Raw genomic sequence first — 26,719 nt, 5'->3', positions numbered from 1 at the left:
TTATAAACATTCTTTTTACTAAGGATGATCTTATATCATTAATCATATAGATCAATCAATTATTTATTTCATTAATAAAACTGCACAAAACATTTAAGCTTACTAATTTGAGAATCTTCAATTCACAGAAAGTGGCATACTGTTTCCAGAATGGTACAAAAATTTATGTTTAATCAGTTATTAAAATTACTGTATAGTAATTGTTGAAATATTTAACTGTGATGTGAAATGTCTACATCTATTAAGTAGATAGAAATATATAGGTATGTCTAAATAAAAGATATAGATAAGTCAATATATTTTATAATGAATAGTTAACCTTCTTCTTCTTCTTCTTTTTCTTGTTTATTTTACCCAGTCTGTCAATGTCAAGGTCGAGACTTTGGTCTAGTTCCTCCATATATTTTTAATTTAATCCAAAATTTTATCGTTTACCTCTGCCACTTCCCAGCTTCTAAGATAACATTTTATACATCATTCTAGGTCTTTCTCTAGAGCACTAGAACCTTATGGGTAAATTTTTAGGAACTGCTTCATCAATCTCATGGTGCCATCTCTTTCTTTCTCATTTATTATTTTACATACTTTTTACACCTTATCTTCAACTAGTTCTATCTCTTTTTCAAGAGCTGATCTAGTATTCCATGGTTCAAATCTCATTTTAAATCTCAGCCTATCCTGAGTCTCTCCTTTTTTTTCTGAATCATCTGACAACTAAACATGTGATTACCATTGAAGGCAATTTAATAACAATAAGAGTGTAAAAATAGGTTGTACTTCATCTTCATCTCGAATCTTGTGGTTAGTAATAGATTGCCTATGTTATCCTGGATTATAAATACTACATTTATATCTTGTATGAAGAAAATTAGTCCTAGCTGAGATTAATGGGAGTATTCAAAGATTTTTGGGTGATGTGTCATCATTTCCTTATATTGAGATGAATGCTAACAGGCTGCCTAAAGACAATTTAATAATGCTTAGTAATCAGAACTGTGACGATGTGCAGATCTAACACACTAGGATACATTCTCCTAGTTTAAAGAATTTCCTGAAATTCAAAATAGTTCCAACCTTTATAAAGAGTATTATGAAATAGTCCAGCACCAATTGATATCAGGAAATCAGGAATACATTTCTATTCTGAAAGATATATATTATATATAATTATTTTTATTCCTTCTCTTAGTGAATTAATTAAGAGAAATGCATATATGTGAAAATACATCAGATATTTGGCTAATCACAAATGATTAGTAATAACTGGCAGACATATTATAACTGTTTTCATCATCTTTGTGTGTGTTGTGTGTGTGCATGTGTGTGTGTGTGTACAAATAAGTGGAAGCAACTGTAATTTATTATACACAGAATCTGGATAAAATATTCGTAATATAATTATAATTTTTCTGTAAAAGTGTCATGCTAAAATACTACGCAAATAAAAGTATTTATTTACAAATGTTTATAAAATAATGAATGGATTTTTTTTTTATATTCAGTTATTGATTTTTTTACACTATTGATATATAATTTTAGAATAATTAATAAAACTACCAATTGTATTTTTTGTTAACTGAAGAGCGCTTGATTATTTTTTTATGGAGCTCTCCTTTTTTACTTCCTTGTATGAAGAAAAGAAGGAAGTATAGTAATCGCAAAAAAATTATTTTTCTGTATCAATGGAAATATCCATTTTGACCATCCCTGAATCCATTTTGACTCTTTTTTTCCTGTTTAGCCTCCGGTAACTACCGTTCAGATAATTCTTCAGAGGGTGAATGAGGATGATATGTATGAGTGTAAATGAAGTGTAGTCTTGTACATTCTCAGTTCGACCATTCCTGAGATGTGTGGTTAAATCCATTTTGACTAGTTTTGGCGTGACGTCTGTACATACATATGTATATATGTATCTCGCATAACTCAAAAACGATTAGCCATAGGATGTTGAAATTTTGGATCTAGGACTGTTGCATCATCTAGTTCTGCACCCTCTGATTGCAATCAACTGGCCTAAAAGTGTCCAAAAAATCCCAAAATCCAAAAACTTTGAATTTTGAATTTTTTCTTAACTGCAGTAAGCCCTCATTGAGAGTTTCAATGATATATCAAAAGTAGTATTTATTTTCATTGGTTCCAGATATATAGACAACAAAAATTTTAATTATGAAATATTTGGAGGGGAAAGCACATTGGTTCAAATCAGACTTCATCTCCTTTTTTATAACTTTTTTTTAATTTAAATACATTGATTTATTAATAATTATTAACCTCTGATTGTAAAATTTTTTTGCATTAAATAATAATTCAATAATAGTAAAAAATAAAAAAAAAATATCAGAAGTAATTAATGAAATAAAATTTTATGTACTTTCATTTTAAAAACTGTATCAGTATGTAATTTAATAGACGTACAAGGAAGTCATGTGAGTCCACATCAGATTTTTTAATTTATGTAATCTTATTCAGTTAAATGCAGTACTGAGATAAAATTATTTGATGAATAAATAAAATTATATTTAAATCTTCTAACTTTATGTTTTAAAGCCTTGGTGCTCAACAAAATAAAGCAATAACCCAAAATTTATAATATGTTAGCATCAAAATTAAAAAAAAAATGTTTTAGATGTTTTGGAAATTTGGGGATTCATGCATCAGGGGGCTTTTTTAAATGATTAAAATATTTACTAAAATTGATTTTAAATAAATTTTTCAAAAAATTTCAATTTTTTCCTCTTTTTAATTTGGGCTCCCCCATCAGGGTAGGGGTAATAAGTTATTTTAATGAACTTATTGTTTAACAAAATATATTTTGAACATTAAACATTTTAAATAGTGGAAAAAAGTTTCATTTTAAGGGCTTTCATATTCATGGAGAAGCATTCAGATAAAATTAATTTGTAAGAGAATAACCTCTAAGTGGTGATAATAAATATTAAAAAAGCTCTTCTTAATTTTTTTTAAAGATAAAGATACAGCCATAATTCTAAATAAATAAAATGTTAATTTTCTAGGTAGAGGATGAACATTTCTGGCTATAAAAAATTAAGATTTTTACATTTTAAATGCAATTGGAAACTTGTTAATCCAACTTGATGGATTTAATTTAAACAATTTTGTTTTAAATTTAAAAAAAATATTTTTTGCTACATTAGACCAGTGGAGTGGGATGGGCAAAAACTTTTTATAGAGGTTTGAAGGACTATTGATGTAGAAAATATAGATGCAAAAAATTCCCATTAACTCCGTTTCTTTAGCAAGATACAGCTAAAAAGAGAAAAATATATAGTCATTTTTTGGTGAGGGGATGAATATTAAATAAACATTTTTGGTAATTTTTGATCTTGACAAAAACTTCAACTTTTGTAAGAAAACCCTTTTGCTAAAGTGCTCCAATAAAGATTTGAAGTTTTATTTCTGCCAAATTTCACCCCATTCCTTTTTCAAAATTTGTCTCCCTCAGTAGCTAGTTCCTGTCTACCAAGTTTGAAGAAAATTAGTCAATGGAATTTAGAGTTGTAAGAGCAAATGCAGATCAACATATATAAATAATTAATACGTAAAAACATCTGTCTGACAAAAATATTTATTTTTTGGATTTGGGAGCATTGATATAAAAATCTTTTTTCATAAATTATTTACAATTTATTTAAATCTATATTTTTTCAAAGTCTCCTTAAAGCACAAAACTTAAAACATGACCAATTTTGAGAACATTTTTGATCTATATATACTTTCCTATTATAGCTTTAGCAGCATATATCGCTGCTGCCAGGAAAGTAAAATATAAATAAAAAAAAGGAAGAGACGAAATACTATATTGTAGATCAAACTGTAAAAATCAAACTGTAGATCTAATTGTTGACATAAATAAATTAATGACAGTTGGCAGTGAAAAACTGTATGAAACTTTTAATTTTTAATTAAACCATAATGCTTTCAACATAATTTTTAAACTTAACTTAAATATTATTGTCTTTATAAACTAGTAGCTTGTTAATTAATACCTCTTATTACAAATTAATAATTTTGTATTGTTAGTATTGTAGTCAATTTAGAATAATGGAGAAATAAAATTCTAAGAAACAGAAACTATCAGTAAAATTATTTCAGTAGGAACAAGGCTTTTGAATTTGCTGAACTGATCAAATGAATTTGCTTTGAACTTTTCAAAGGTTAAATTGGCATTTATGAAACCTTGGGATCTCACCTTGGGGAACAATTTCTTAATTCCTCATTTCCTTCTTTTTTTGGAATTACTTTGAAGCAAATCCTTAATGTACCAATCTTAGGTATAATTAATAATAAAACAAACATAGAAAAACATATAATCAAACAACACATACATATATCCTCTAATTATAATAATTTCATAACAACTGTAAATTGCTAATTAAATAAAATTGTATTATGTAATTATAATATTGAATATAATTATAAATGTTGAATTTATTCATTAGTATAGCATATTAAATGCAAACTATAAATACTACTATAAATATTAAATGACTTAAAATCGTATAAGTTTTATGTACATATATATTATAAAAATAATGCCCTGGAGGTAACCTTGACACAATTAGCATGAATACCTGAAAAAAATATTATTAATTCTTATCTAATTATACTTTCATTGAAAAATATTTCAATGAAGCTTTCTGAATAACTCTTATACAAATTCAATTAACATGATTATAATAAATTCATGTGCAAGTTTTTTTTATATGTTTTAGTTTATGATCATTTGCTTCACTGGTTTTGTACAGTTTCATATTCTTTCAATGTTAGTCTGAACATCTTAAATTCATTAATGTTATTGGTTTTTACCCGACATATCATATCATCTTTCTTTTTTTATTAATTTACTGAATTTTTAAAAAGTCACACAGATATAATTTTCCTTTTTTCTTATTTTGTAAGTAACTCCATTTTTTCTTCGATTCATCTTAAAGTTTCATTGTTTCAAATTTTATCTAACCACTTAATTTCCACCATTTTCTTGAAAGAAAATGAACTTTTAGTGTCTTTACTTTCTTATAAACCACATTTTTCTATCTGAGTAAATCACATTATTTTTACTCACATAATGCTCTACCAGAAGTGCCCAACATAAAAAGTCACTGAATCATTTTACAAGCAACAAAATGGGTCTATGAGTGCGATATCGAAATCAGTTTAGTCATAGGTAAAAAAGCTTGTCAGGCAAGGTCAAATGTAAAGTATTTCGAAAAAATTTTTCCAACATTCAGTTGGATGTCCATCAAGTATTGATGGCATGACCTTATGGGTAAAGTTAATGGCAATATCAGAAGTGATGTAATATCTACTAAAAGTAGTAAGAAGAAAAAAATTAAAAACCTGGACAGACAATTTGTGACTTTTTCATTAAAATGCATCAACGCAATGTCGCTGCCAGGTTCATGATTTTTTGTTTAAAAAACAGAATAACTGCTTCCTTACCCTGTATTTTCTTCTAAATTTACCCATGTAATTATTTATCATTTTTGAAGTTAAAAATCTCAATTAAAAGGAAAAAGATAAAAGAAATAATAGAGGGAAGAAAGAAATTGGTAAATTAACTTTATGCAATCCCAAAGATGCAGTTCAGAACTGTTTTCACAAATTGAGATACTGCTGGGAAAAGTTTATTGATCAACTATTAGAATAATTGAAGGGAAATGAATTCAATGTGTTATAAATAAGAAAAAAAACAAAAAACAAGAAGGATATTTATTAAACAACCTGTTAGATAATTCAATTGTTTTCCCTTATCTCTTTGATAATGTAACCTTTCCATCCAACATTATGTAAAAGTAAAACAATACAGAAGTTTTAACCTAATTCTGATTAAAATATTCAATAATTAATATTTATAACATAATCAGTTGATATAATACATTCCAGCATAAAATCCTAGTAACCCACCGGATTGGTCTAGTGGTGAACGTGTCTTCCCAAATCAGCTGATTTGGAAGTTGAGAGTTCCAATGTTGAAGTCCTAGTAAAGTCAGTTATTTTTACACGGATTTGAATACTAGATCATGGATAGCGGTGTTCTTTGGTGGTTGGGTTTCAATTAACCACACATCTCAGTAATGGTTGAACTGGGACTGTACAAGACTACACTCATACATATCATCCTCATTCAACCTCTGAAGTATTATCTGAACGGTAATTACTGGAGGCTAAACAGGAAAAAGAAAAGTTTAAAATCCTAGTATAAGATGGGAATTAATAAATTTTGATAAATTAGATTATAGAACACATATTTACATTTATTTATTTATTTTTTTTTTACAGGGAATTTGTACATGTGACGCTGTTTTGTACTTACTTTTTTGGAAATACAGTGTATGTAATTTTCATATCAAATTCTTTTGAACAGGTAATTTTGCTTTTATAAATTTTCATTAAATTATTGAAACTTTCAGTTGGATATGAATATAACTGTTATCACTGTAGTTCACTTGAGTTCAGTGAGTGGCATCGGCTTAATGGTATTTGTACTAGCAAGGAAAAATTTGATTTTTGTTAATTGAGTCTGAGTATGAAAAATGCAAATGCCAGAATATAATCATGTACAAAAGGTTTTAAGGTCCAGTATATTTTTTTTAAAAAATCAGTTAATTATAACAATATTAATAAATTAACTTTTTTTTTTAAATGCTCATTTTTGTGTCCGTACATTGGGAAAAATTAATCAGGATAACAAACTTTCAGGATGTTATTTACCATTATATTATTATATACTAGCATCAATGATTATCAAACTTGAATAATACCTATACTTCTGGAAAAAAATATTAAAAAGTCAAAAGCACTAAAAAATTTAATTAAGTAATTTAATTTAAGTAAAATCATGTCAGTAGTAGAAAATTGTGTCTATATTATGCTCATACATTCCAATATAAACAGAAAAATAGCAAATTTTCATTCTATTTCCTTTTCTTTATTTAGAAAAAATTTCCCTGTACTTGAATGAAGATCTAAACTTTTAGTGCATGTTTTTTCATTTTATATTTTGTGTAAGTTAATTCTACTTTCTTAAAAGTTGGTGAGAGTTTTATATACATATATAATATTAGTAATTCCTGTAGTGGTTTTACTCGCTCTATATGGTTACTTGTATTTCTCATCATGGTCAGTGATTCAGTTATTTTTTTTGTGGTTTTTTAGTCAAGTAATTGGAGGCAGTTGCAGCCATTAGCGTTGCACATACAAGTTGCAGTGGCTGTGTTGGTTGAGCCGTCTTACTCTACACTGTTGCACCCCTTAAAAAATCGAAAACCCCCATAATATATATTTTTAGAAAATATCTAAAAACCCCAATAATGGTTTTTAGATATTTATCTGAAGAATACATGCAAGCCCAAATCTAATGAATATCTTGTTTAGTATAATCTCAAATTTCAAAAAATATGTCAGTTTTTACATATTCACATGAGATTATACACACCAAAAACCAAACTGGTTTCTTTATTTGTCACTGAGAAATTAAAAAAAAAAAAAAATAGTAAATTTCATTGTTACTGCATTTTAACCCTTTAAAATCAGAATTTCAAAAAATCCTTTCTTAGTGTGCACTTACACCATAAGAAGAACATGAACAAATTTTCATCAATTTATCTTCAGCAGTTTTTGCTGAGTATTGATGAGTCAGTCAGTCAGGACAAGTTACTTTAAAGGTACAGATACATTGCTTATCTTCTTTTATTAATTATTCCATGTTTAATTTTATTACTCAAGCAATTTAAATGTAGAGGAGAAAATTACTTTTTCTATTTCACTATGGAATTTTTTATTCCAAACTATGTTAGTTGAACGATAATTGAAATGAATCAAAATACCTATTTTTGCTTTTTGTTTGTTTAAGCAGTGGAAGAACATGTAAAAATCACTTACTTCACCCTTGTTTTTACTCTTTGGGAGATGAGTTTTTCAAAAGTTTCTGACCATCTTCATAGTACCTAAGTGTAACTTCTCTATAAAATTTCAGTTTCATAGAGCCAGTAGTTTAGGAGATATTATGATAAGAGAGTAAATAGTATTTTGAATATATGAATAAAAAAAAATAATATAAATGAAATTTTGAAAAAAAATAATCAGATTTTGTGAGGATGTAATAAAATAATTATTTAACAGTGAAGAATGTTGTTTTCTTAAAAGTACACTGTAGAGTTATCAAAGACTGACTCTAGAGATGTATAATAAAATGATAGATAGTATAGTCTACACTATCTTAAAATATTTTTTCTAGATCTTTCGGCTTACTTGGAAGCCATCATCAGGAGTTAAAATAAATACATTTAAAGTCAAAAGTTTAAAAAATCATAGTTAATATTTAAAAACAGTCATGACTGTCCTAGTCCTAGCAGTATTCTCAAACTAGTACTACTAGTATTAATTTTAACTCCTGATGATGGCTTCCAAGTAAGCCGAAAGATCTAGAGAACAAATCATTGTGCTGCTAAGGTGGATTATATTAATTGTTAATTTATTCATTTTACATATCAGCGGTACCATGTTTGAGAAATTAATCTTAAAATATTTATTGGTAATACTTCTTGTTTCACTCCATATTTCAAATAAATTTAATAAACACTGAGAGAAAATGTTAATACAAGGAAAGTTTGAAATATTGTAATCAATTTCTAAATCAAAAGCACTAATTAAATTTCCTAGTATAACGATAGCAGAAAATTACAGTTCAATCTGAAAATCAATGAAGTAGTTACTTCAATGTAAATCAAAATTAATAACAAACATTCTAAGAATGGAACTTTACTTTCCTGACTGTATAGAATGAGGGAAAATACAAGCAAAAAAATTAGCTTTTGTGGATTGCTGTATTTCCTGAACTTTTATGTTTTCTGTGTACAATACTTAATTCTTCATAAAATTATGTATATGTGTGTTTGTAGGTAGGGATGCATTGGAATGCATTTAGCTTTATATATTAACAATGACATTGATTGTTTATGAAGGAGATTAATTGTAGTAAATTTAAAAATAAACATATACTGCTGTTCATACGTAGAGGTAACATGTCAAAGGGATTGCACTTTCTGAAAATGTTACATTTTTTTAGTAGCAAATTTATATATAAAAAAATACCAGTGAAAATTTTTTGAAATGTTTCCATCCTTACAAAAATGAAAACTATCCATACTTTTTTCAACTTTAGATTTTAAAAATATTTGACTACAATTTTTTTTTTAATTTTCCTAGGAAATAATTTAGAAAGTTTTTATCAATAAACATTTTTTATACATTTTATTTTAATCTCCAATAATAAGACATTTCTCTTACTATTCCTTCGAATGAATCTTTATTGTCTTCACTCTTATCATGAGAAATTCTCAATAAATAGACTTGGAATCTATTGGATCTGCTTTCATAAAATTCTTTTTTCTGGGTATGTTTTAGTAGTAGTGGTAAATATGTGTAGTAGTAGTGAGAATATGATATAAATATTACTATGTACAGAAGGTAGTGTCCCATAAAAAAAAATTAAAACTATGTTTTCTCCTCTCAATCTGAAGTATCAGGAAGTTTCAGTGCTTCTACATATTAATGAAAATTATTATATCTTCATGGTCTTCAAATGCCTCTGTCTAATTCATCAGGCAATACATATTTTATTTTTCTAGAATTTAACAATTATTTTTGTTACTGTTATATTTCCTTATTTTTTATGTATTCTATAAATAAAGAAAATGATCTTATCAATTACTGAGTAAATAAACAAAAAAACAAAAAATTGTTTCTTTTGCAGATATATTAATTTTTTTTTAGATAATGTTATTTTTAAATAAATTCATCATAATAAATCTCTTATTAATTAGTTATCAATATCTATAACACAATTTTTCATGCGAAAAAATGCATTAGTGTATGCGTAAACATATGTAACTATGTATCTATATTCATAATATGTGTCTTATTAATACTTTTTTTTCTAGGTTATAGAAAATCATTTTCATAATAAATGGGATCTAAGAATATATATTCTACTTTTGACGATACCACTATTACCACTTGGTATAATAAGAACATTAAAATATTTGGTTCCTTTCTCAGCAATTGCTACAGTATTTGTTATGTTTGGTCTAGCTCTGACATTATACTATACTTTTACTGATATTCCTGATATTACAACTCGTGATTATATTGCTACTCCTCTACGAATACCGATATTTTTTTCAACGGTACTGTTTGCTATGGAAGGAATTGGCACGGTTAGTACAAGCAATTTAAAAACATAAAATTTGAGTGTGTATTTTTAAAAACTATTTGTTTTATTCAAATGTGTTATTCTTGATGTTCCCTGCTCAAATTTTCATCTGTTATTACTCCTAAAAATTTATTGCCACTGTATTGCTTAAGTGAATAATTATGTACTTGTATACTGCTATATAAATTTTTATTAGTTAAGAAAGCATAAATTTTATAAGATTTTTCTTTTTAAATTGTTATAATAATGTGTTTTACCATAGTGGAAGGCTAAAATTTAATAATGAGGTTTCATTAAGCAGTACTGAACTATCATTAGCAAAAAAGGCAACCTTTGCCTTCTTAATCACTTGAGTATTTTACAACTAACAACACTTTCTAAATATGGAATATGTTTACAGCAGAAAATCTCCTTACAAGTTTATTTAGCTTCCTTGTCAATATTGCTGATCTGAAACCTGCCAAATTGATCTGAAAGCAAATCACTTTTGAAGAGACTTTACAATAATTAAAAAAAGCATATTTTTTATTACTTTATTTTTATATGGTTGCTAATGCAAAAATAAGACTCTACGATACGGTTATAAAAACATAGCTATTATGCAGTGGAATCACTCTTCCACCTGAATGAACCATCAAACAAAGACAGACAGACTCCAGAAAATCGAAAGAAGAATTGGAAGAACCTGCATCAATAAAAAGTACCAGAGAGACGAGCAGTGGTGGACTGTGTCCAACAAAGTCTTGTACAAAGAGATAAAACTCATCACTGACACCATGCGTAAGAAAAGACTAGGATTCTTTGGACATATCATGAGGGTGCAAGATTCAAGACTTCTGAAACAACTTGTACAGTACAATCTCGACTTGAAAAACACCAAGATGAGATGCAAGTGGATCAGAGAAATAAGTGAGGATCTGAAGGAAATAGGCCAGCAGACACCACAGATAAGATAAAATAAAACAAGAAAATCAAGAACAAAAACACTCACTTCACATTCACAAGTAAAACTCACAACATGAACATTACATCACTAGAAAGGACACAAAGATTGGAATGTATGAAAAAGTACTGGGAGGACCGCAAGGCCCAAACAGTCCCATCGAAGAGTCTTGAATAATGGACTGACTGAAGTGATCTTATGTGGTCATAAAAGATAATAATAACAACAATATGGTAGCTTAGTTGTAGCATTCCCAAATCAAATTTTCAATGACATATCTCTGAAAATTAAAAAATAAAATATAAGTTCAAAATTAGAATTTTAATTGATGAATGTTGGTGTTAGCCATGTTCATTATTCTAGTTTAATATTTTAATAAAAATAAATACTTATGGATATAATTTAATAAAGTAAAATTGTAAAGTATAATTAAAATTGTAAAACTTAAACAACTAATGTAATAAATGTTAAAAAGTAATTCAGATGAGTTATAATGTTCACACAACCTTTTTTAACTAGTTTAACCTTGTGTTTCAACAAAATTGATATAAAATTCATTTGAATACAATAATATTTATTAATTTGCTTAAGGAAAATTTCTCTAAAAATAAAAGCTGCATGCAAACATTATAAATAATGAATTACTATTATTTTGTGTTGTATTATTAATGTATATTAGTAAAAGAGATAAACTAGTTGGATAAGACACGACATTGAATGGAAATACATTCTAGTATTCAGAAGGTTATTAATGAAGAAAGGGACGAGGACATAGAGTTCAGTTAGTGTTACACATTAAGATTGAAGGAAATTATGGAAGGATAAAGTAAAAGTTTACTTGACTACTAAGATACACAAAGAACTGTCACATAGAATATCTGTCTTCTGGCAATATAGAACAAAAATGTTAAATTCTAAAATCTTAATTAAAAATATATTACCTGATAATAGAAAAAAAGCTGTTTAATTAGTAAAAAATTAAAGAAAACCTACAAATATAATTTAATCATTTGCTATTATATGCAAATATATCATGTGCACATTTTATACATATTTATGTGTAAACTTCAACAATTTCTTGAGTCAAACAATATAAAATAAACGTCATGTTCAGTTTTAATTTCATTTTCCTCTTATGTTTACTGAGTTATTTTTAAGTTTTACTGCTTTCCAAATGCAAATGTCTGGATTTTTTTATGATAATGAAATTATTCATTTTACATTGTTAAGTACTTTTATTATAGATTATTTACTATAATTAATTTTTTTTCCAAAATATTACATTATTTCATTTCTATCTAGGTGTTACCCATAGAGAATTCAATGAAACATCCTGAAAAATTTTTAGGATGTCCTGGAGTATTAAATACAGCAATGACAGTAGTTGTAGCTTTATATGCAACTGTTGGATTTTTTGGATATCTAAGATTTGGTGAAAAAACTTATGCCAGTGTTACATTGAATCTTCCAAACGAAGTGTTAGTACTCATTTTCTTTATTTATTAGAATAAGAATGCAATAATTACTATAAAATAACGTCAGTGTTAAATTAACAAATGTGATCACTTACAAGCGTCTTGATTTTTCAAAAGGACCTGAAAAGGTATAACTCTAAAATATTTTACAAGTATTGATATCATCTTCACTGATATATTTTATTGTGATTGTCAAGTAAGTGTTCAAAAAGTACCTACATATCTATATAAATATGATTATATGTTGAGAGATTTTATTCAATGGGTTATGAGCAATGTTTTCTACAAAGATTGGTAATCCTGCATTATGTGCAGTTTGTTTCTGCGAGGCAGTCAGAATGATGATTTTAAAATGAGAAGATGTGCCTGGTTCTTTTTCCTTCATTGTGTATTTGTTGCATTTGAATGATTGAGAACTAGTCTTTCCATGAGCATTCATGATGATGTTAACTTTAAATCAGCTAATATTTCTTGTTGAATAATGTCTTTAGTGTGCAGAAGTACACACACACACACACACACACACACACACCCACACCCACACCCACACACACACACACACACACACACACACACACACACACACACACACACACACACACACACACACACACACACATATATATATATATATATATATATATACACACACACACACAACCAAAACACACACACACATACACATATATATATATATATATATATATATATATATTCGTGTATATATATATATACACGCACACACACACATATGCACTCGCACGCAAGTGCACACACACACACACACACACACACAGAGAGAGAGAGAGAGAGAGAGAGAGAGAGATAAAGATGGGGGGATTACATTTTTGGTCTGCCAACAACCCATAAGTCATACATGAAATTCCTCTACATGACCAGAAGATTGGGGTGTGGATTGTAATACCCAGGAGAAGAATGTTAACCCACTGGGTTGGTCTAGTGGTGAACGCATCTTCCTAAATCAGCTGATTTGGAAGTCGATAGTTCTAGCGTTCAAGTCCTAGTAAAGCCAGTTATTTTTACATGGATCATGGATACCGGTGTTCTTTGGTGGTTGAGTTTCAATTAACCACACATCTCAGGAATGGTCAAGTTGAGAATGTACAAGACTACATTTCATTTACACTCATACATATCACATCCTCATTCATCCTCTGAAGTATTATCTAAACGGTAGTTACCGGAGGCTAAACAGGAAAAAGAAAGGAGAAGAATGCTATTGTGTAGAGGACAAAATTAATAATTTTTATATTCAGTAAGATGGTATGGCCACACAAACAACCAGCAGTTCATGAAGTTACTGCAAGAGGTTTTTAGAGATCAAATCATTTCAAAGTGGCTATTTCATCCTCCGGACTTAAATCCACCAGATGTTTACTTTTGAGGTTATTAAAAAAGCAATGTTTTTCAAGGAAACCCCCACCCATACTTTCAGAAACTTCAAACTGTTGTTCATGATTTCACCAAGAACATTCCACATGAACAACTTAATGAGAGTTCTTGAGAACAAGAGAAATGTGGCAGATATATCTGGATTTTCATCATTTCATAGGTACCACTTCCAACAACTACTATAAGATAAGTCGATGTTATTTATTATTGTATTAGTGCATCAAAGGTGTAGAGTTACATTTTGAACCCAGTGTAGAAAGCAAAATATAAATTTGGTTAAAAAAGTAAAATAAAAATTCTATTTAAACAAAATATGAAACAAACAGAAAGGTAATATGAAAAAACAGAAAAAAATATGAAACAAAGGAAAGGTTCATATATCATCTTTTGAGGAAGTGTGAAAGATGTCATTTTTCTATTTATACCAACATATTTTGGCATGGAAATTTGGAAAACTATGTTAAAGTAGAAACTGTTTTCATTAGTTTTACTGGTTGAGTAGTTTAAAATTTCTGACCTCGTTGCTTTTGAAGATATTGTAAAAGCTGATGGTAAAAAACATAATGAAGATTTTAAATGAGGAAGTTTCAAAAGATTTATGGAATATATTTATTTTATAAAGACTATGTAAAAAAAATTCAGTAATATTTCCTCCATTGTAAATAGCATCTACACACTTTTACTAATGTTCATAAACATTTTGGAAACATACCTAGAAACTTTTTACAGTTACTTCATCATTTTGGCAATAATCTTACTTTATAATGGCAGCATCCTTGAATCATATCAGTTTAGGACAACTACAAATGAGGAACATTAAAAATTGGCTGCAGTCAAGTCAAGAGTGTAGTCAAGGTGGGTGTTCTGAAGATTATATATTGTCTTAATGCAAACTAGTTGTTAAACAAGGATCAGTGTGTATTGGTCCATCACTATTCTAACTAATCCAATTTTTGTTTTCTATTATTTGGATATTTTTTTATTGTATTTTGTAAAAAAATAAAGAATACTGGGATACAGTTCCTTGTTCTCAGTTTTGCCTATCAAAATGAATTTATGATTGCAATATGCTGAGAAGTAAAAATATTTCCAATATAATCTTTCCTTTGCTCTTATCTAAATGAAATTTCTAAGGAATGATATAAATCTTCACTCCCAAAACTGAGGTATTGGCTGCATATCATACAAAAACCTTATCTTGTCTCTAATGATTGTATAATGAATATTTCATAATTGAATATTGTATCTTAATTACTTCTAATAATGTCAATGGGTTTTCCTGCAATTGGTGAGAATATTTTGGAAAAATCTATTTACAAACAATACATTTTCAGATTATTGTGAATAGTACCATGGAACATTTCCCAGATATTGCAACCTCTGATTTTATTTCCTTGTTAGATTTTTTTTTTATTGTTGGAAACACCCTCAATATGTCCATTATTTATAAATTTTTTCTGGTACTGATAATTAAATGTAGTTGTAATTATCAGAATTCACTTCAGCTATTACAATTTTTGTGTTTACTGTTATATAGCTTAAGTCATGTGTATTTTAACAAAAATTCAATAAAGTTTGAGTTGTGGCATCAATGTAAAGGAGCCACATTTCTTATTATATTTTATTATTATAAGTTGTTGCAATCCTGAAAATGATGTATTATAATTATGGTTAAATATGTTCTGGTAATAATGATAAGAAAGAAGAGTCAACAACATATTTATTTTGTATGATATTGTGGTAATTGCTAGATGAAGACTGGCTATTAACTTTAACCAAATTTTCATTTATCCATAAATAATATAACAATTAAATAACATTAAATATTATATCCTTTAATTTAGTTTGGTTGAAATAATTTTCAAAATATTGATATCTTATTTTCTATATACTTTTATTTAAGTATATTTACTTTTATAGTGTTACTTCTTTCTATTAATAAAGTTTTGTATTCATGTTATCGTTTTTTAATTTTTGTATCATATTTTATAACTATACATATTTTTGTGCTAATTGTTTTGTAATAATAAACAAGAATGTAAATGTACTAGTAAATAGAGTGTAAATACATTATACTAATAATATATGAATTATAGGTGGTGAGTGACTATAAATTGAGCTAAGGTTAAAAAATTATGGAATATAAATTTAAACTCACTGATATTTAATAAAAATGTACATATACTTTTTTAAAACTAATATATGTACTTTAAATTATAACAAATACTAAAAAATTTATATTTTTTTCAGATTTGGAGAAACTGTTAAAATTCTAGTTGCTTTGAGTGTATTGCTTACATATGGACTACAGTTTACAGTACCTTCAGAAATTGTTTGGAAAAGGTTAGGTCCTAAATTAAGTGAAGATAAACAAGAAATAGGCTATTATATAATGAGAGGAATTATGATTCTTGGAACAGGTAATTTTTGCTGATCTTCATATAACTTTTGCTTAGATTATTATTCATTTGATAGAATCATATGATATTCTAGAAGTTTTTGGAAGTCTGATGCAGCTTTATGAAATGTGTGTTCATAGTATATGTTATGAACATTCATTAAATAAGCCAACATACTGTGATATGACCATGTCATTGGTTGGCTAAGAACTACTTGTTGGAAGAACTGCGTTGAATCAATTTACTGGTATTTTCCAGGTACTCTCACTTCAGGGTTGATTAACAACACATTTCCACAGTAATTTCATAGGAATTTCAACTTTAATAAATTAATAGTTATTAATGATTTTTCAATTGCATAATTACCAAAGGTTTAGAGAGATGAAATGCAATCAATACATCTAATATGAAATGTTTGTCCCTGAGATGATTTTATAATTAATTAGTTTATAAGAAGCCAGAAAGAAAGAAGGGTACTGGATGAACTATTTACTCAGCCCTTGTTTGATATTTTCAGCCTCAAACATATTAAATTATAACTTATTAAATTGGTTTCAGTATTTTAGATAAAACTATAAATGATAAATTATTTACACATACACTTCTGTTCAGCTCTATTGGCCATAATCCAGTTGTGAATACTTAGGGAAGGAACTAACCATTAAATTGATTTATTATACATTACCAGAGGCATCTAGGTGTAGTATAACTACTACTGGTGGCAGCACTTTTGAGAACAAAAAGTCTTTCAGATAACTTATGTTCAAAAGTTGGTGTAATATACAATCTTCATTACCTGTTGAGTAGATTGATTAATTAGTATGAAATTTTGAAAGTCTCCAGGTATTAAGAGTAGCTTTGTTGAATTAGGACACATAAACAACTATTTTCTGAGTTCATCCAGTGAAAGTTCCTGCGGCTTGTTACATTTTTGGATTGCTAGTCCAGGACATGTTTTCAGGTAGAACCCAACAAAAGAATTATAGCTAGGAGATAGTATTGAAGTGGCCATTAACCTGAAATACAACTATTCTGGCCAGGGTTTGAACTGTATCTCCTGCATAAGAAGGGATGTTCTAACTCTCAATACTACTCCAACAGATCTGTTGAAATGTGTACCAATAAGGTGAGTCTAAAGCAGTGTGTATTTATGTAATTTACATAATCATTTACCACAAATGTATTTTTTTTTTGTAAATTATAAATAATGTAAAACAAAATTGTTAAGAATAATACCATTTTATTAATGTTTTTTTTTATTTTTTAAACAGTTGCTTCAGGAGTAGCTTTACCTTCTATGCCACCATTCATATCATTGATTGGAGCAATTTGTTTTTCTTTACTTGGTTTGTTTATTCCTTCATTATTAGAAATAATAACATTTTATGAGGATGGTTATGGAAGATTTCAATGGAGATTTATTAAAAATGTTATTCTAATATTTATATCAATATTCAGTTTGGTGTCTGGTAGTTATGCAAGTGTACTTGAAATAATTGCATTTTATCAACATGATGGCCATTAAATTGTTCGCATTAATTAAAACAAATTATATTTATGTACAATCTTTTAAAATTAATGTAAAGAAGTGTGAAGAAAATCACCACTATTGATGTATGTAATAAACAGAAGTTACTTATTATTACTTGTGATTTTTATAAAGTAATAATTTAACTATGTACAATTTTTTTTAAACTACACATTTTGACATTTACCTGTTAAAATTGTTAAAAATATAGAATAAAGAATAAATTTTATCTATTAATTTTGAAATTTTAAATAAAATCAATTAACTTTTTATTGCATTCGTTTAAAATATTGAGTAGTGAAGAAGATTAATGTTTAAAAATTTAATTAATATTATGTAAAACCTAAAATTGATATTTTATTTAAAAAATGACTTGTTTCATGTTAAGGGAAGTGTATGTGATAAATTGTCAATAAGAATAGTCAGTTTTTTCATCATTTGATTGTTATTTGATGTTTTGCTGAGAGACAGTTTCGTTATACCAGTGTTCTCTTCATTCACTTCTATCCCAGGCCTGCCCTTTTCTTCTTCTTCCAGCCTTTACTATCATTTATTAGGTGTAACTCCTGTTTACTTCTCTTTTGTTTATTTCCATTATTCTTCCAATTACTGTTATCCTTTTTTTCTCAAATTACACATATAATCCTTCAGCTATGATAACTCTCTCCTCCAAGTACATGTTTTACACCCATCAAACAAATGATTCCACATGCAGCATTTAATGAGTCTTTCTTTGGTCCAGACTTGGACTACTGCATAATAAGGTTCACATGAAGAGTTCTTTTTTAGAACTAAATAGAATTTTTTTTATCTATGCTTCATTTCTCAAATTTTCTCGTAGCATAATCTCCAAATAAAAGTACTTCTCACCCTGTTTTATTCTATTTTTAAATGATATGGCTATAACATCCCATTTTTAATTTATTCTCAGAACACGTATTTTTCTTACATTATTTTTTTATTCATATTCTTCTATAATTTTTTTTATATTTGCTCTTTAGAAGATGTGATTCTATTCCTTCAATGAAACCTGTTTTCCTAGAAAGTTTGCTTTCCTATAATTTTGTAAAAAAAACGAAAGAATTACATTTCAAGATTTATTTCTTCCTTCACAATTTATTGAATTACTAGCATTTAAATAATAATTTACTTCTGTAGATCGTAACTGTTATTACAACAGATATGATTTCCAAGTGAGTGCATGATTCTTTTAATCAAATTCATTGTCATTGGTATTTGTTTGTAGGGAGTTGACTAAAAAAGCATACTGGCCTACAAAACTGCACTAAAACCACTCTTCAGCATTTGCATTAATTAGTACAAAAAACTGAGTATGGAAAAAATTAGTTAAGTTATTACTTCTTTTATAAATGCAGAGCTTGAACTAATAGCCCTTGCTTCTGAATAAGTATAGAAATTAGAATAATAGTAATAATTTTGAAAACTGTACTCTATGAATAATTATGAATACTGGAAAAATATAATATTTAAAATCAATGATTTATTTTTTGTGGTGTTTGGAGGATAACTGGTGGAGAGAATCATTAGTTAGCTTAGCATTTCACTTTCAGTTTACATTCTTAAGCCAAATAGAAGCATGTTCTTAAGTAAATATCTGTAACAACTAATAATCTAAGGGCTCCTTTTTTTTAAATGTACTCACATAATTTGTGTATGATATGAGATATACTGAGCATGGTTGAGAAGCTACCGTTATGAAAGGCTCTTCCTCTTAGTTCTGATATAATAACAAAAAAGAAATTTTGTTGCAGCAAAAGGTATGTTTACTTTTTAGATCAATAACTAATCGAATATCTATGTAAAACAACTGTTAAGCAGGTGTTTAACACAAAGTAAACAAATACATTTGTATTTGTATAACAGATTCCTCTTTTTGTAGAATCCACTTGGCCTAAATCAGAAAAGAATCAATCAACTTTTATTGAAAATTTGATGAATTAATTGAATAGTAAATTAAATAATTTTATTAGTATTAAATTGAATACATTATAACAATCAAACAACAACAAAAGTTGTTAAATTAATTGTAGTTGTTTACACTAACATTAACACTGTGTAGATTTTATTTAATAACTTCTGACATCATAGACATCAAATTTAGATTAACTTCAATTACATATATATATATACAGATATTAAACAGAAAATTAATAAACCTTGTTAATAAATATATTTTATTCGTTTACATTAAGAGAGAAAAAATATCATATTGTTAAAATATAATCTTAGGTTTGTTGTTAAAACATATTAATTCATGTATCAGCAAATCCATTATGTATGTAAATGTAATTGATATTTTCACAAACTATTTTATCACTGACCTATTTACTTTTGACAAGTAATTTTAATAAAGTATTTAGTATTTTTCTAAAATAAAAAAATTAGAAAAACATTTAGAGGTACACTATACACTATTTACTAATATATGTATAGATGTACAGATTAGATTTACTAATATACACTATTTAATATATATATAGTAAATAAAAATGTGTGTAGTACACTATACACATTACATAGTATAATAATTAAGACTATTTCATCCTGAAACGGTTGATTATAATCTATAATTTTTCATAATTGTTATTAATGTAAATAAATAAGTAATACAACAAGCATATTTTTAATAAAATTAACAGAAATAAAAAAGTTATTGTAATTCACTAAAAATATAATTATGAAAAATAAAAATTTTTATTTTACTAAAGATAGAATATTATAATTAAAATATAATTGTTATACTTTTCTAACATGCTTTTAAATGAAGAGTTTACTTTTAATTAAAAATTAGGATTCTTAGCCAAAATTAAATTTAAAAAAAGTACTTAAAAATGTTAATAATTAAATAATTTTTCTATATCCTATAACTCTTTTTTCTTATGTGAGATAAATAGAAAAATACATCTAACTTTGATTTGTTCTGTTTGGTATTTAACATTTAAGTAATTTTCAATAGTTTACTGTCTATAGAACATAGTTCTTTAAAAAATTGATTTTTATTGAAATAGTGATTACAATTTTCTTAAATTATCTCTGAACAAGATAGATTCTTCAAAAAGTACTTGATAAATGCTGGCTGGTTTATTTACTGTTGTAACTCAAATGAGAGAGCTTTTTGTTATTATTTATTTAAAATAACATTTTATATTCAGTTAGGATTTGCACTTACCACATTCATTAAATAAGCCATTTTATCTTTTTTATGTATTAAGAATATTATAAGTACGCTTAAAAAATGAGTATTAGTAAATAAAAACATTATTAACCAATAAGAGAAAAACATAAAAGAGCAGTTAAAAAAGAGAATTTTTGTACAATGATAAACATTAATTTTAATTATATTGAATATTATTAGTGCATAATTTTTATATACATTATATTTACTTAAAAATGTACCTATATTTATATTTTTTGGCTGTGATTTAATAAATTAAAATAAGCATGTACATTCATTTGCTTGTAAATTCTACAAAAATGTATTTAATAATATAGATTATTAAAGGAATGAAAAACTAGTTTTTCATTCTTGTTTTTTGTCAGAAGAGATGAAGATGTGTCTTTCGTGGTTATAGAAAATACGATTGTATTTTGTTATAGATGCTATAAGAAACACAGATTAAATTCTATTTTTATAATTTGAAAATAATATTGGTTTTTTACCCTATATTTTTATTCATATCTGTAAGTTGTAGTATTAATAATTATGATATTTTTAAAATGTAATATAATGAAAACCCTGATTAATGTACAATTACTGTTTCCCAGTATTAATGGAATGCAGCTAAAGTAAATTAATCTATATGAAGTTTTAATCTTTCTTATAGAGAAAAAATTATAAAAAGTCTAAAATGATCTCATTGTACCTACAAAGAGAAATTGCATAGAAGGTAATCACTGAATGTCTTGATGGTCATTCCTTGTTCCTCCACTTCCTGACTTCTTGAAATATTCATTTAGAAAATTTTTATTACAAACAGGTAGTAAGAGTAATCCATCCTGTTACCAGATTATCCTTATAAATTCATAGACACAATAAAGTTACACCAAGGTTTCCTACCCCAGTCAAAAAACCTAGGATGACCAGGAAATTTGAGTTTTTTGAAAATGATTTTAGGATAAATGATTAAACAATAGCTGGAATACATACTTATTTGAGGACTTTTTTCAATTAAGCCTTGGTAAGTATACATTTATTTATGCCATCTTAACACTTCTTGATCCTATTTTGCATATGTAGTCATTCTTCCCAACTGTTATTACTTTTAATGAAAATAAATACAAGCATAGTTGACTTGAGACTGTACAAAACTACATTTCATTTACATTCATACATATCATCCTTATTCATCCTCTGAAGTAATACATTACCATGGTTCCAGAGGCTAAACAGAAAAAATAAAAAAATTCAAGCAGAGCATTGCCTTATTTACGTGTAGTACTTACCTTACTTTGTATCTATTCATTTATTCTTAATTTCACATACTAAAAATAATGTAGTAAAAAACTATCCACATGTCTGTCCTGGTTCAAATCTTGAAAAATTATTTCACCCTTTTCAATTATCAAATTGATTTGAAATTTTGCATTTTGGCTTATTACTGGTGTCAGCATGATAATTGGTATTAATTTTAATAATAATTAGTAAAATTAAAAAAAAAAAAAATTTATATTGAGTATATGGTAAAAAATAATGATAGATTGAAGTATCATTATCATTAGATCAATAATGATCTATACTGGAAGTGTGTTGTCATAGGATTTATTAAAGCACGATTATGCTATTATGTACTAATAAAATAGTACATATATTGCAAAACTAAAACAACCAGAAAAAAAATTTTAAAGACCATTTGAATTTTAAATATATTAAAATGTGTAAAATAACTTTTAAGCCATCTAGACAATGTTGGTATTATATGACTAAATATCAAAGTATGGTACTTGCAGTTACAAACAGCCTTAATTAATTAATTTATATACACTGTAACAAAACATTAAAGCCCACTTACTGCTGGATGATAATGAATTTTTTTGTTTATGAAAAATGTCATGTCTAATCAGGATTCCAATCTGGGACCACTGGATGAAAGGTCGAGATGCTACCGCTCTGCTGCGTAATAATGCCAGAGTGAATAATGATTCAATAAACATTATCAAAAAATGCTAATGAATGGCTGTAGAAATTTAAAAAAAAATATATATTAGTGTCTTTTTACTATTTGTAACTACTAGCGGCCTATACTTTATTTTTATGACAAATTAGACCAATATTATTTAAAAGGCTGAAAATTTTTTTTCCATTTTAGTGCATTTTAAACAAAAAATTTATTTAAAAAAAGTATATATTTTTAAAAACCATTTTTATCAGTTAGCTATTAGTTTCAGTTTTTGTTTTTAATCAGTTTCTCAGTTAAAATTCTTGTTTTGTTTCAATGTTAGTGAATACATTTTTTAATACATTTTACACTTATAAACTTTTATACTAAGTGAGCCATTACTGTCAAATACATCATTACTGATATTTTCTAGTACATATGAACAAACTATTAGCTGTATCTCTACAGCTTATATTATAATAAAAGCTATATGGATACTATAATATTAAAATATCATTATATTTTGTTGCAACTGACTAACTTGTGACAATGGCTAAAAAAGTTGGCTTGTTTTGAATTTATTATTTACCTTACAGTTAATAAGCGAGGTGCATGTAGATAATTCTAAAGGTAGAATATGGTGCTACTTGAACTTGTTAACAAAATCACTATAAACTTTAATAAAACTCATGCAGCAGACCTTAGATGTTGGATCTATAAGCAGTCATAACAACAACTGATTGACATTTTTCTGGAAAGGATAAAACAGATGTGCTTGCTTCTGCAGCCCCTCTATACTGAAAACTCATATGGGATACTAATATCAATATTTGGTTATTCTCTTAGATAAAATTTTTTAAACTTAATTTTTGAAACGATAAGACAGGACAATGACAGAAATAATAGAGTTGTTATAAAAGCTGTGTTCTTTTCCTACGTTGGCCCAAAGCTTATTTGTGACATTAATATGATGTGGCTACATTATTAAACTGACCTATAATGAGCATGTTTAATTTGCTACAGCAATAACTTTTCTCACAGTATTTTTTTTTTTAACTGAATTTTTATGGGCATCGACTGCTAAGGTCATTAGCCCTCATCACATTCTTTAAAAGAAATTATTATCTCCATCAGGATCGTCATATGTAAGGGTGTAAAGGGCCCTTACATTTTATTTAAAAACACAAACTTCAAAATAAACATTAAAACATAAAAGACAAGGACAATCACAAACACTTACGGGGTGTAAAGGGCCCCAATATTAAAATTTGAGATAGGTTCTCAAAAGACCATGAAATTAAAATTAAAATTAAACTTATCAATACCATATCTTTCTTTCTTTCTTCTACGAAGTCTCATTTATAGTTTGTTTAAGCACCCTCGTGGCGACCAGAACCGCCGTTGAGCAGTATATCAGTCGTGCCAGGGTGCCGTGGCAGTTGAATCCTTCTTATATCAGGCCATAGGCATGCACGGCGTACACCCATAGCCTCGCGCCCTCAATCCACCCTTGAGGGTCCCCCATGCCATCATCGGACACACCCCGACTCACTGCTCTTGAATGCAGGTGAGCCAAAATGGCCTAGGCAAGAGGGCTACCTCCCGTCACTATACGTGCCACGCTTCGAGACTCCTTTATATGTATATATAATACTACCGCTTAGAGTATCTTTTACCACAGCTTTAAACTTCCATTTTATAGACTTTTAAGAAGTCCACTGGCGTGTAAAAATGCAACTATATTTTCTTCATTTCCATTATCCAGATCAGCACTAATATTATTTGTAAGACGGAACCTCTTTCTGAGGTCCTCATATATGGTACACTCTTCTATTAGATGCTTGATTGTCAGTGTTTTATTACAAACACCGCACATTGGTCTCACTTCGCCGGTTAACATATATAGATTTGTTAATCACGTGTGACCGATACTAAGTCTGGTCACCGCTACTTGTTCTCGGCGAGTCAACTTAAAGTCGCTTTTCCATTTATAAGAAGTTTTAACTGAGTTTAATTTTGTATTTAAACTCCTCCATTCAGCGTTCCACTTGTTTTTTACTATGTTTGTTAGACGGTTTTTAACATCTGCCACTCTTACAGGAAATGTATCCAAATCATCGCAGAGTGTTGCCTTTCTGGCAGCTTCGTCTGCTATTTCATTACCTGTAATACCAGCATGCCCTGGAGTCCATACAAATACGCATCGCTGTCCTCGTTGTTTTAGTACGTATAAAATGGATAGGATGTTTGCAATTAAGACATCCTTAATGTTCTTGTTCCGAATTGCGACGAGTGCACTTAATGAATCGGAACATATTAGCACTCTCTCTTCGCAATAGTGTTCAGTGTAGCGAAGAGCTTGCTGAATTGCAGTGAGTTCTGCCGTGTAGACACTGGCCACATCTGGCAGTCTCCAAAAGTGGGCTTCTTCATTTACATATATCGAGCATCCAACACCATGTTCGGTTTTAGAACCGTCAGTATAAATTCTAATATGTTCTTCGTAACTACTGACGGTTGCTAAAAATTCCTGCTGGATGATCACTGCTGGTTTCTTTTTTATTTCTCCTTGAGAGAGATCCAAATTTGTATTTACCGCTGGTAAGAGCCATGGCGGTATTTCCCTAGTAGAAATTGCTAGTGTCTCTGGTATAGCAATTTCATATTTTCTTCTTAATTCGTGGTACCTAATTCCGGTTGGTCTGGAATAGGTAGCACGATGTTCATATACTGCAGCCATAGGATGATTCGTAAACAATTTATTATTTATATGAGCAGGGAAAGCCCATACATTTGCTGCATATCTTAACAAAAGGATCTCTCTTCTATAATGTAGTGGCATTATTCCGGCTTCAGACATCAGACTAGCCGCCGGACTTGTGCGGAAGCGCCTGTTGCATATCTTATTCCGCTATTATGAACTACGTCTAACTTTCTTAAGTGCGACTTTCTAGCGGATGAATATACGATACATCCGTAGTCTAGTTTAGATTGAACCAATGCTTTATACAATATCAATAATGTCTCTTTGTCTGAGCCCCAATCCAAATTCGATAAACATTTTATAATGTTTAGGGCTCTTTTGCATCTATCACTCAAGTCCTGTATATGTAATCCCCATGTAAGGGATTTATCCAATACTAGTCCTAAATATCTTACGCTATCTTTATATTGTATTGGATTATCGTCAATTGTCAACGCAGGACTTTGATGAGGAATTCTCTTCCTACAAAAGTGTACACAGCACGTTTTCTCTGGTGAGAATTGAAATCCGTTATTCCTTGCAACTTCATTTAGAGCATTGATCGCTCGTTGTAATTTGTACCTCACCATAGCAGTCTTGTTGCTGGCATACACAATTGCCAGATCATCAACATAGACGCTTTTGCTGATTTCTACTGGAATGGCAAGTAAAAAATTCTTTCACATGAATATTCATTGTTGACACGTACTTGGAAGGTACGGTCATTCATGTAGTTGCTGAGCAGTATAGGCAGATTGCCACGAATGCCCCATTCATGTATCTGGAGCATTATACCATGACGCCAGGTCATATCGAAAGCCTTCTGAAGATCAAAGAAGACTCCGACACAATGTTTCCTTTTAA

The 26,719-nt window shown here is 28.2% G+C and overlaps 1 protein-coding gene across 3 annotated transcripts in view; it reads left to right on the top strand.

Moving 5' to 3' along the window:
• The window catches only part of LOC142319071 (proton-coupled amino acid transporter-like protein pathetic), a 190,196-nt gene extending 168,534 nt beyond the window's left edge, over positions 1-21,662 (top strand). For all 3 annotated transcript variants that reach the window (XM_075355934.1, XM_075355935.1, XM_075355933.1), the window contains 5 exons: positions 6,304-6,388; positions 9,966-10,241; positions 12,483-12,658; positions 16,319-16,488; positions 17,739-21,662. In XM_075355934.1, coding sequence (XP_075212049.1) covers positions 6,304-6,388; positions 9,966-10,241; positions 12,483-12,658; positions 16,319-16,488; positions 17,739-17,992 — 961 coding nt within the window. In that variant the 3' untranslated portion in view covers positions 17,993-21,662. The remainder of the gene's footprint in view (positions 1-6,303; positions 6,389-9,965; positions 10,242-12,482; positions 12,659-16,318; positions 16,489-17,738) is intronic.
• The last annotated feature ends 5,057 nt before the right edge of the window (positions 21,663-26,719 follow it).

The sequence above is a fragment of the Lycorma delicatula genome, chromosome 2 (assembly GCF_047948215.1).
Source record: "Lycorma delicatula isolate Av1 chromosome 2, ASM4794821v1, whole genome shotgun sequence".
NCBI classification, from domain to species: domain Eukaryota; kingdom Metazoa; phylum Arthropoda; class Insecta; order Hemiptera; family Fulgoridae; genus Lycorma; species Lycorma delicatula.
Note: the sequence above shows the minus strand (reverse complement) of the source record. Positions and strands in the feature narration are given on the sequence as shown.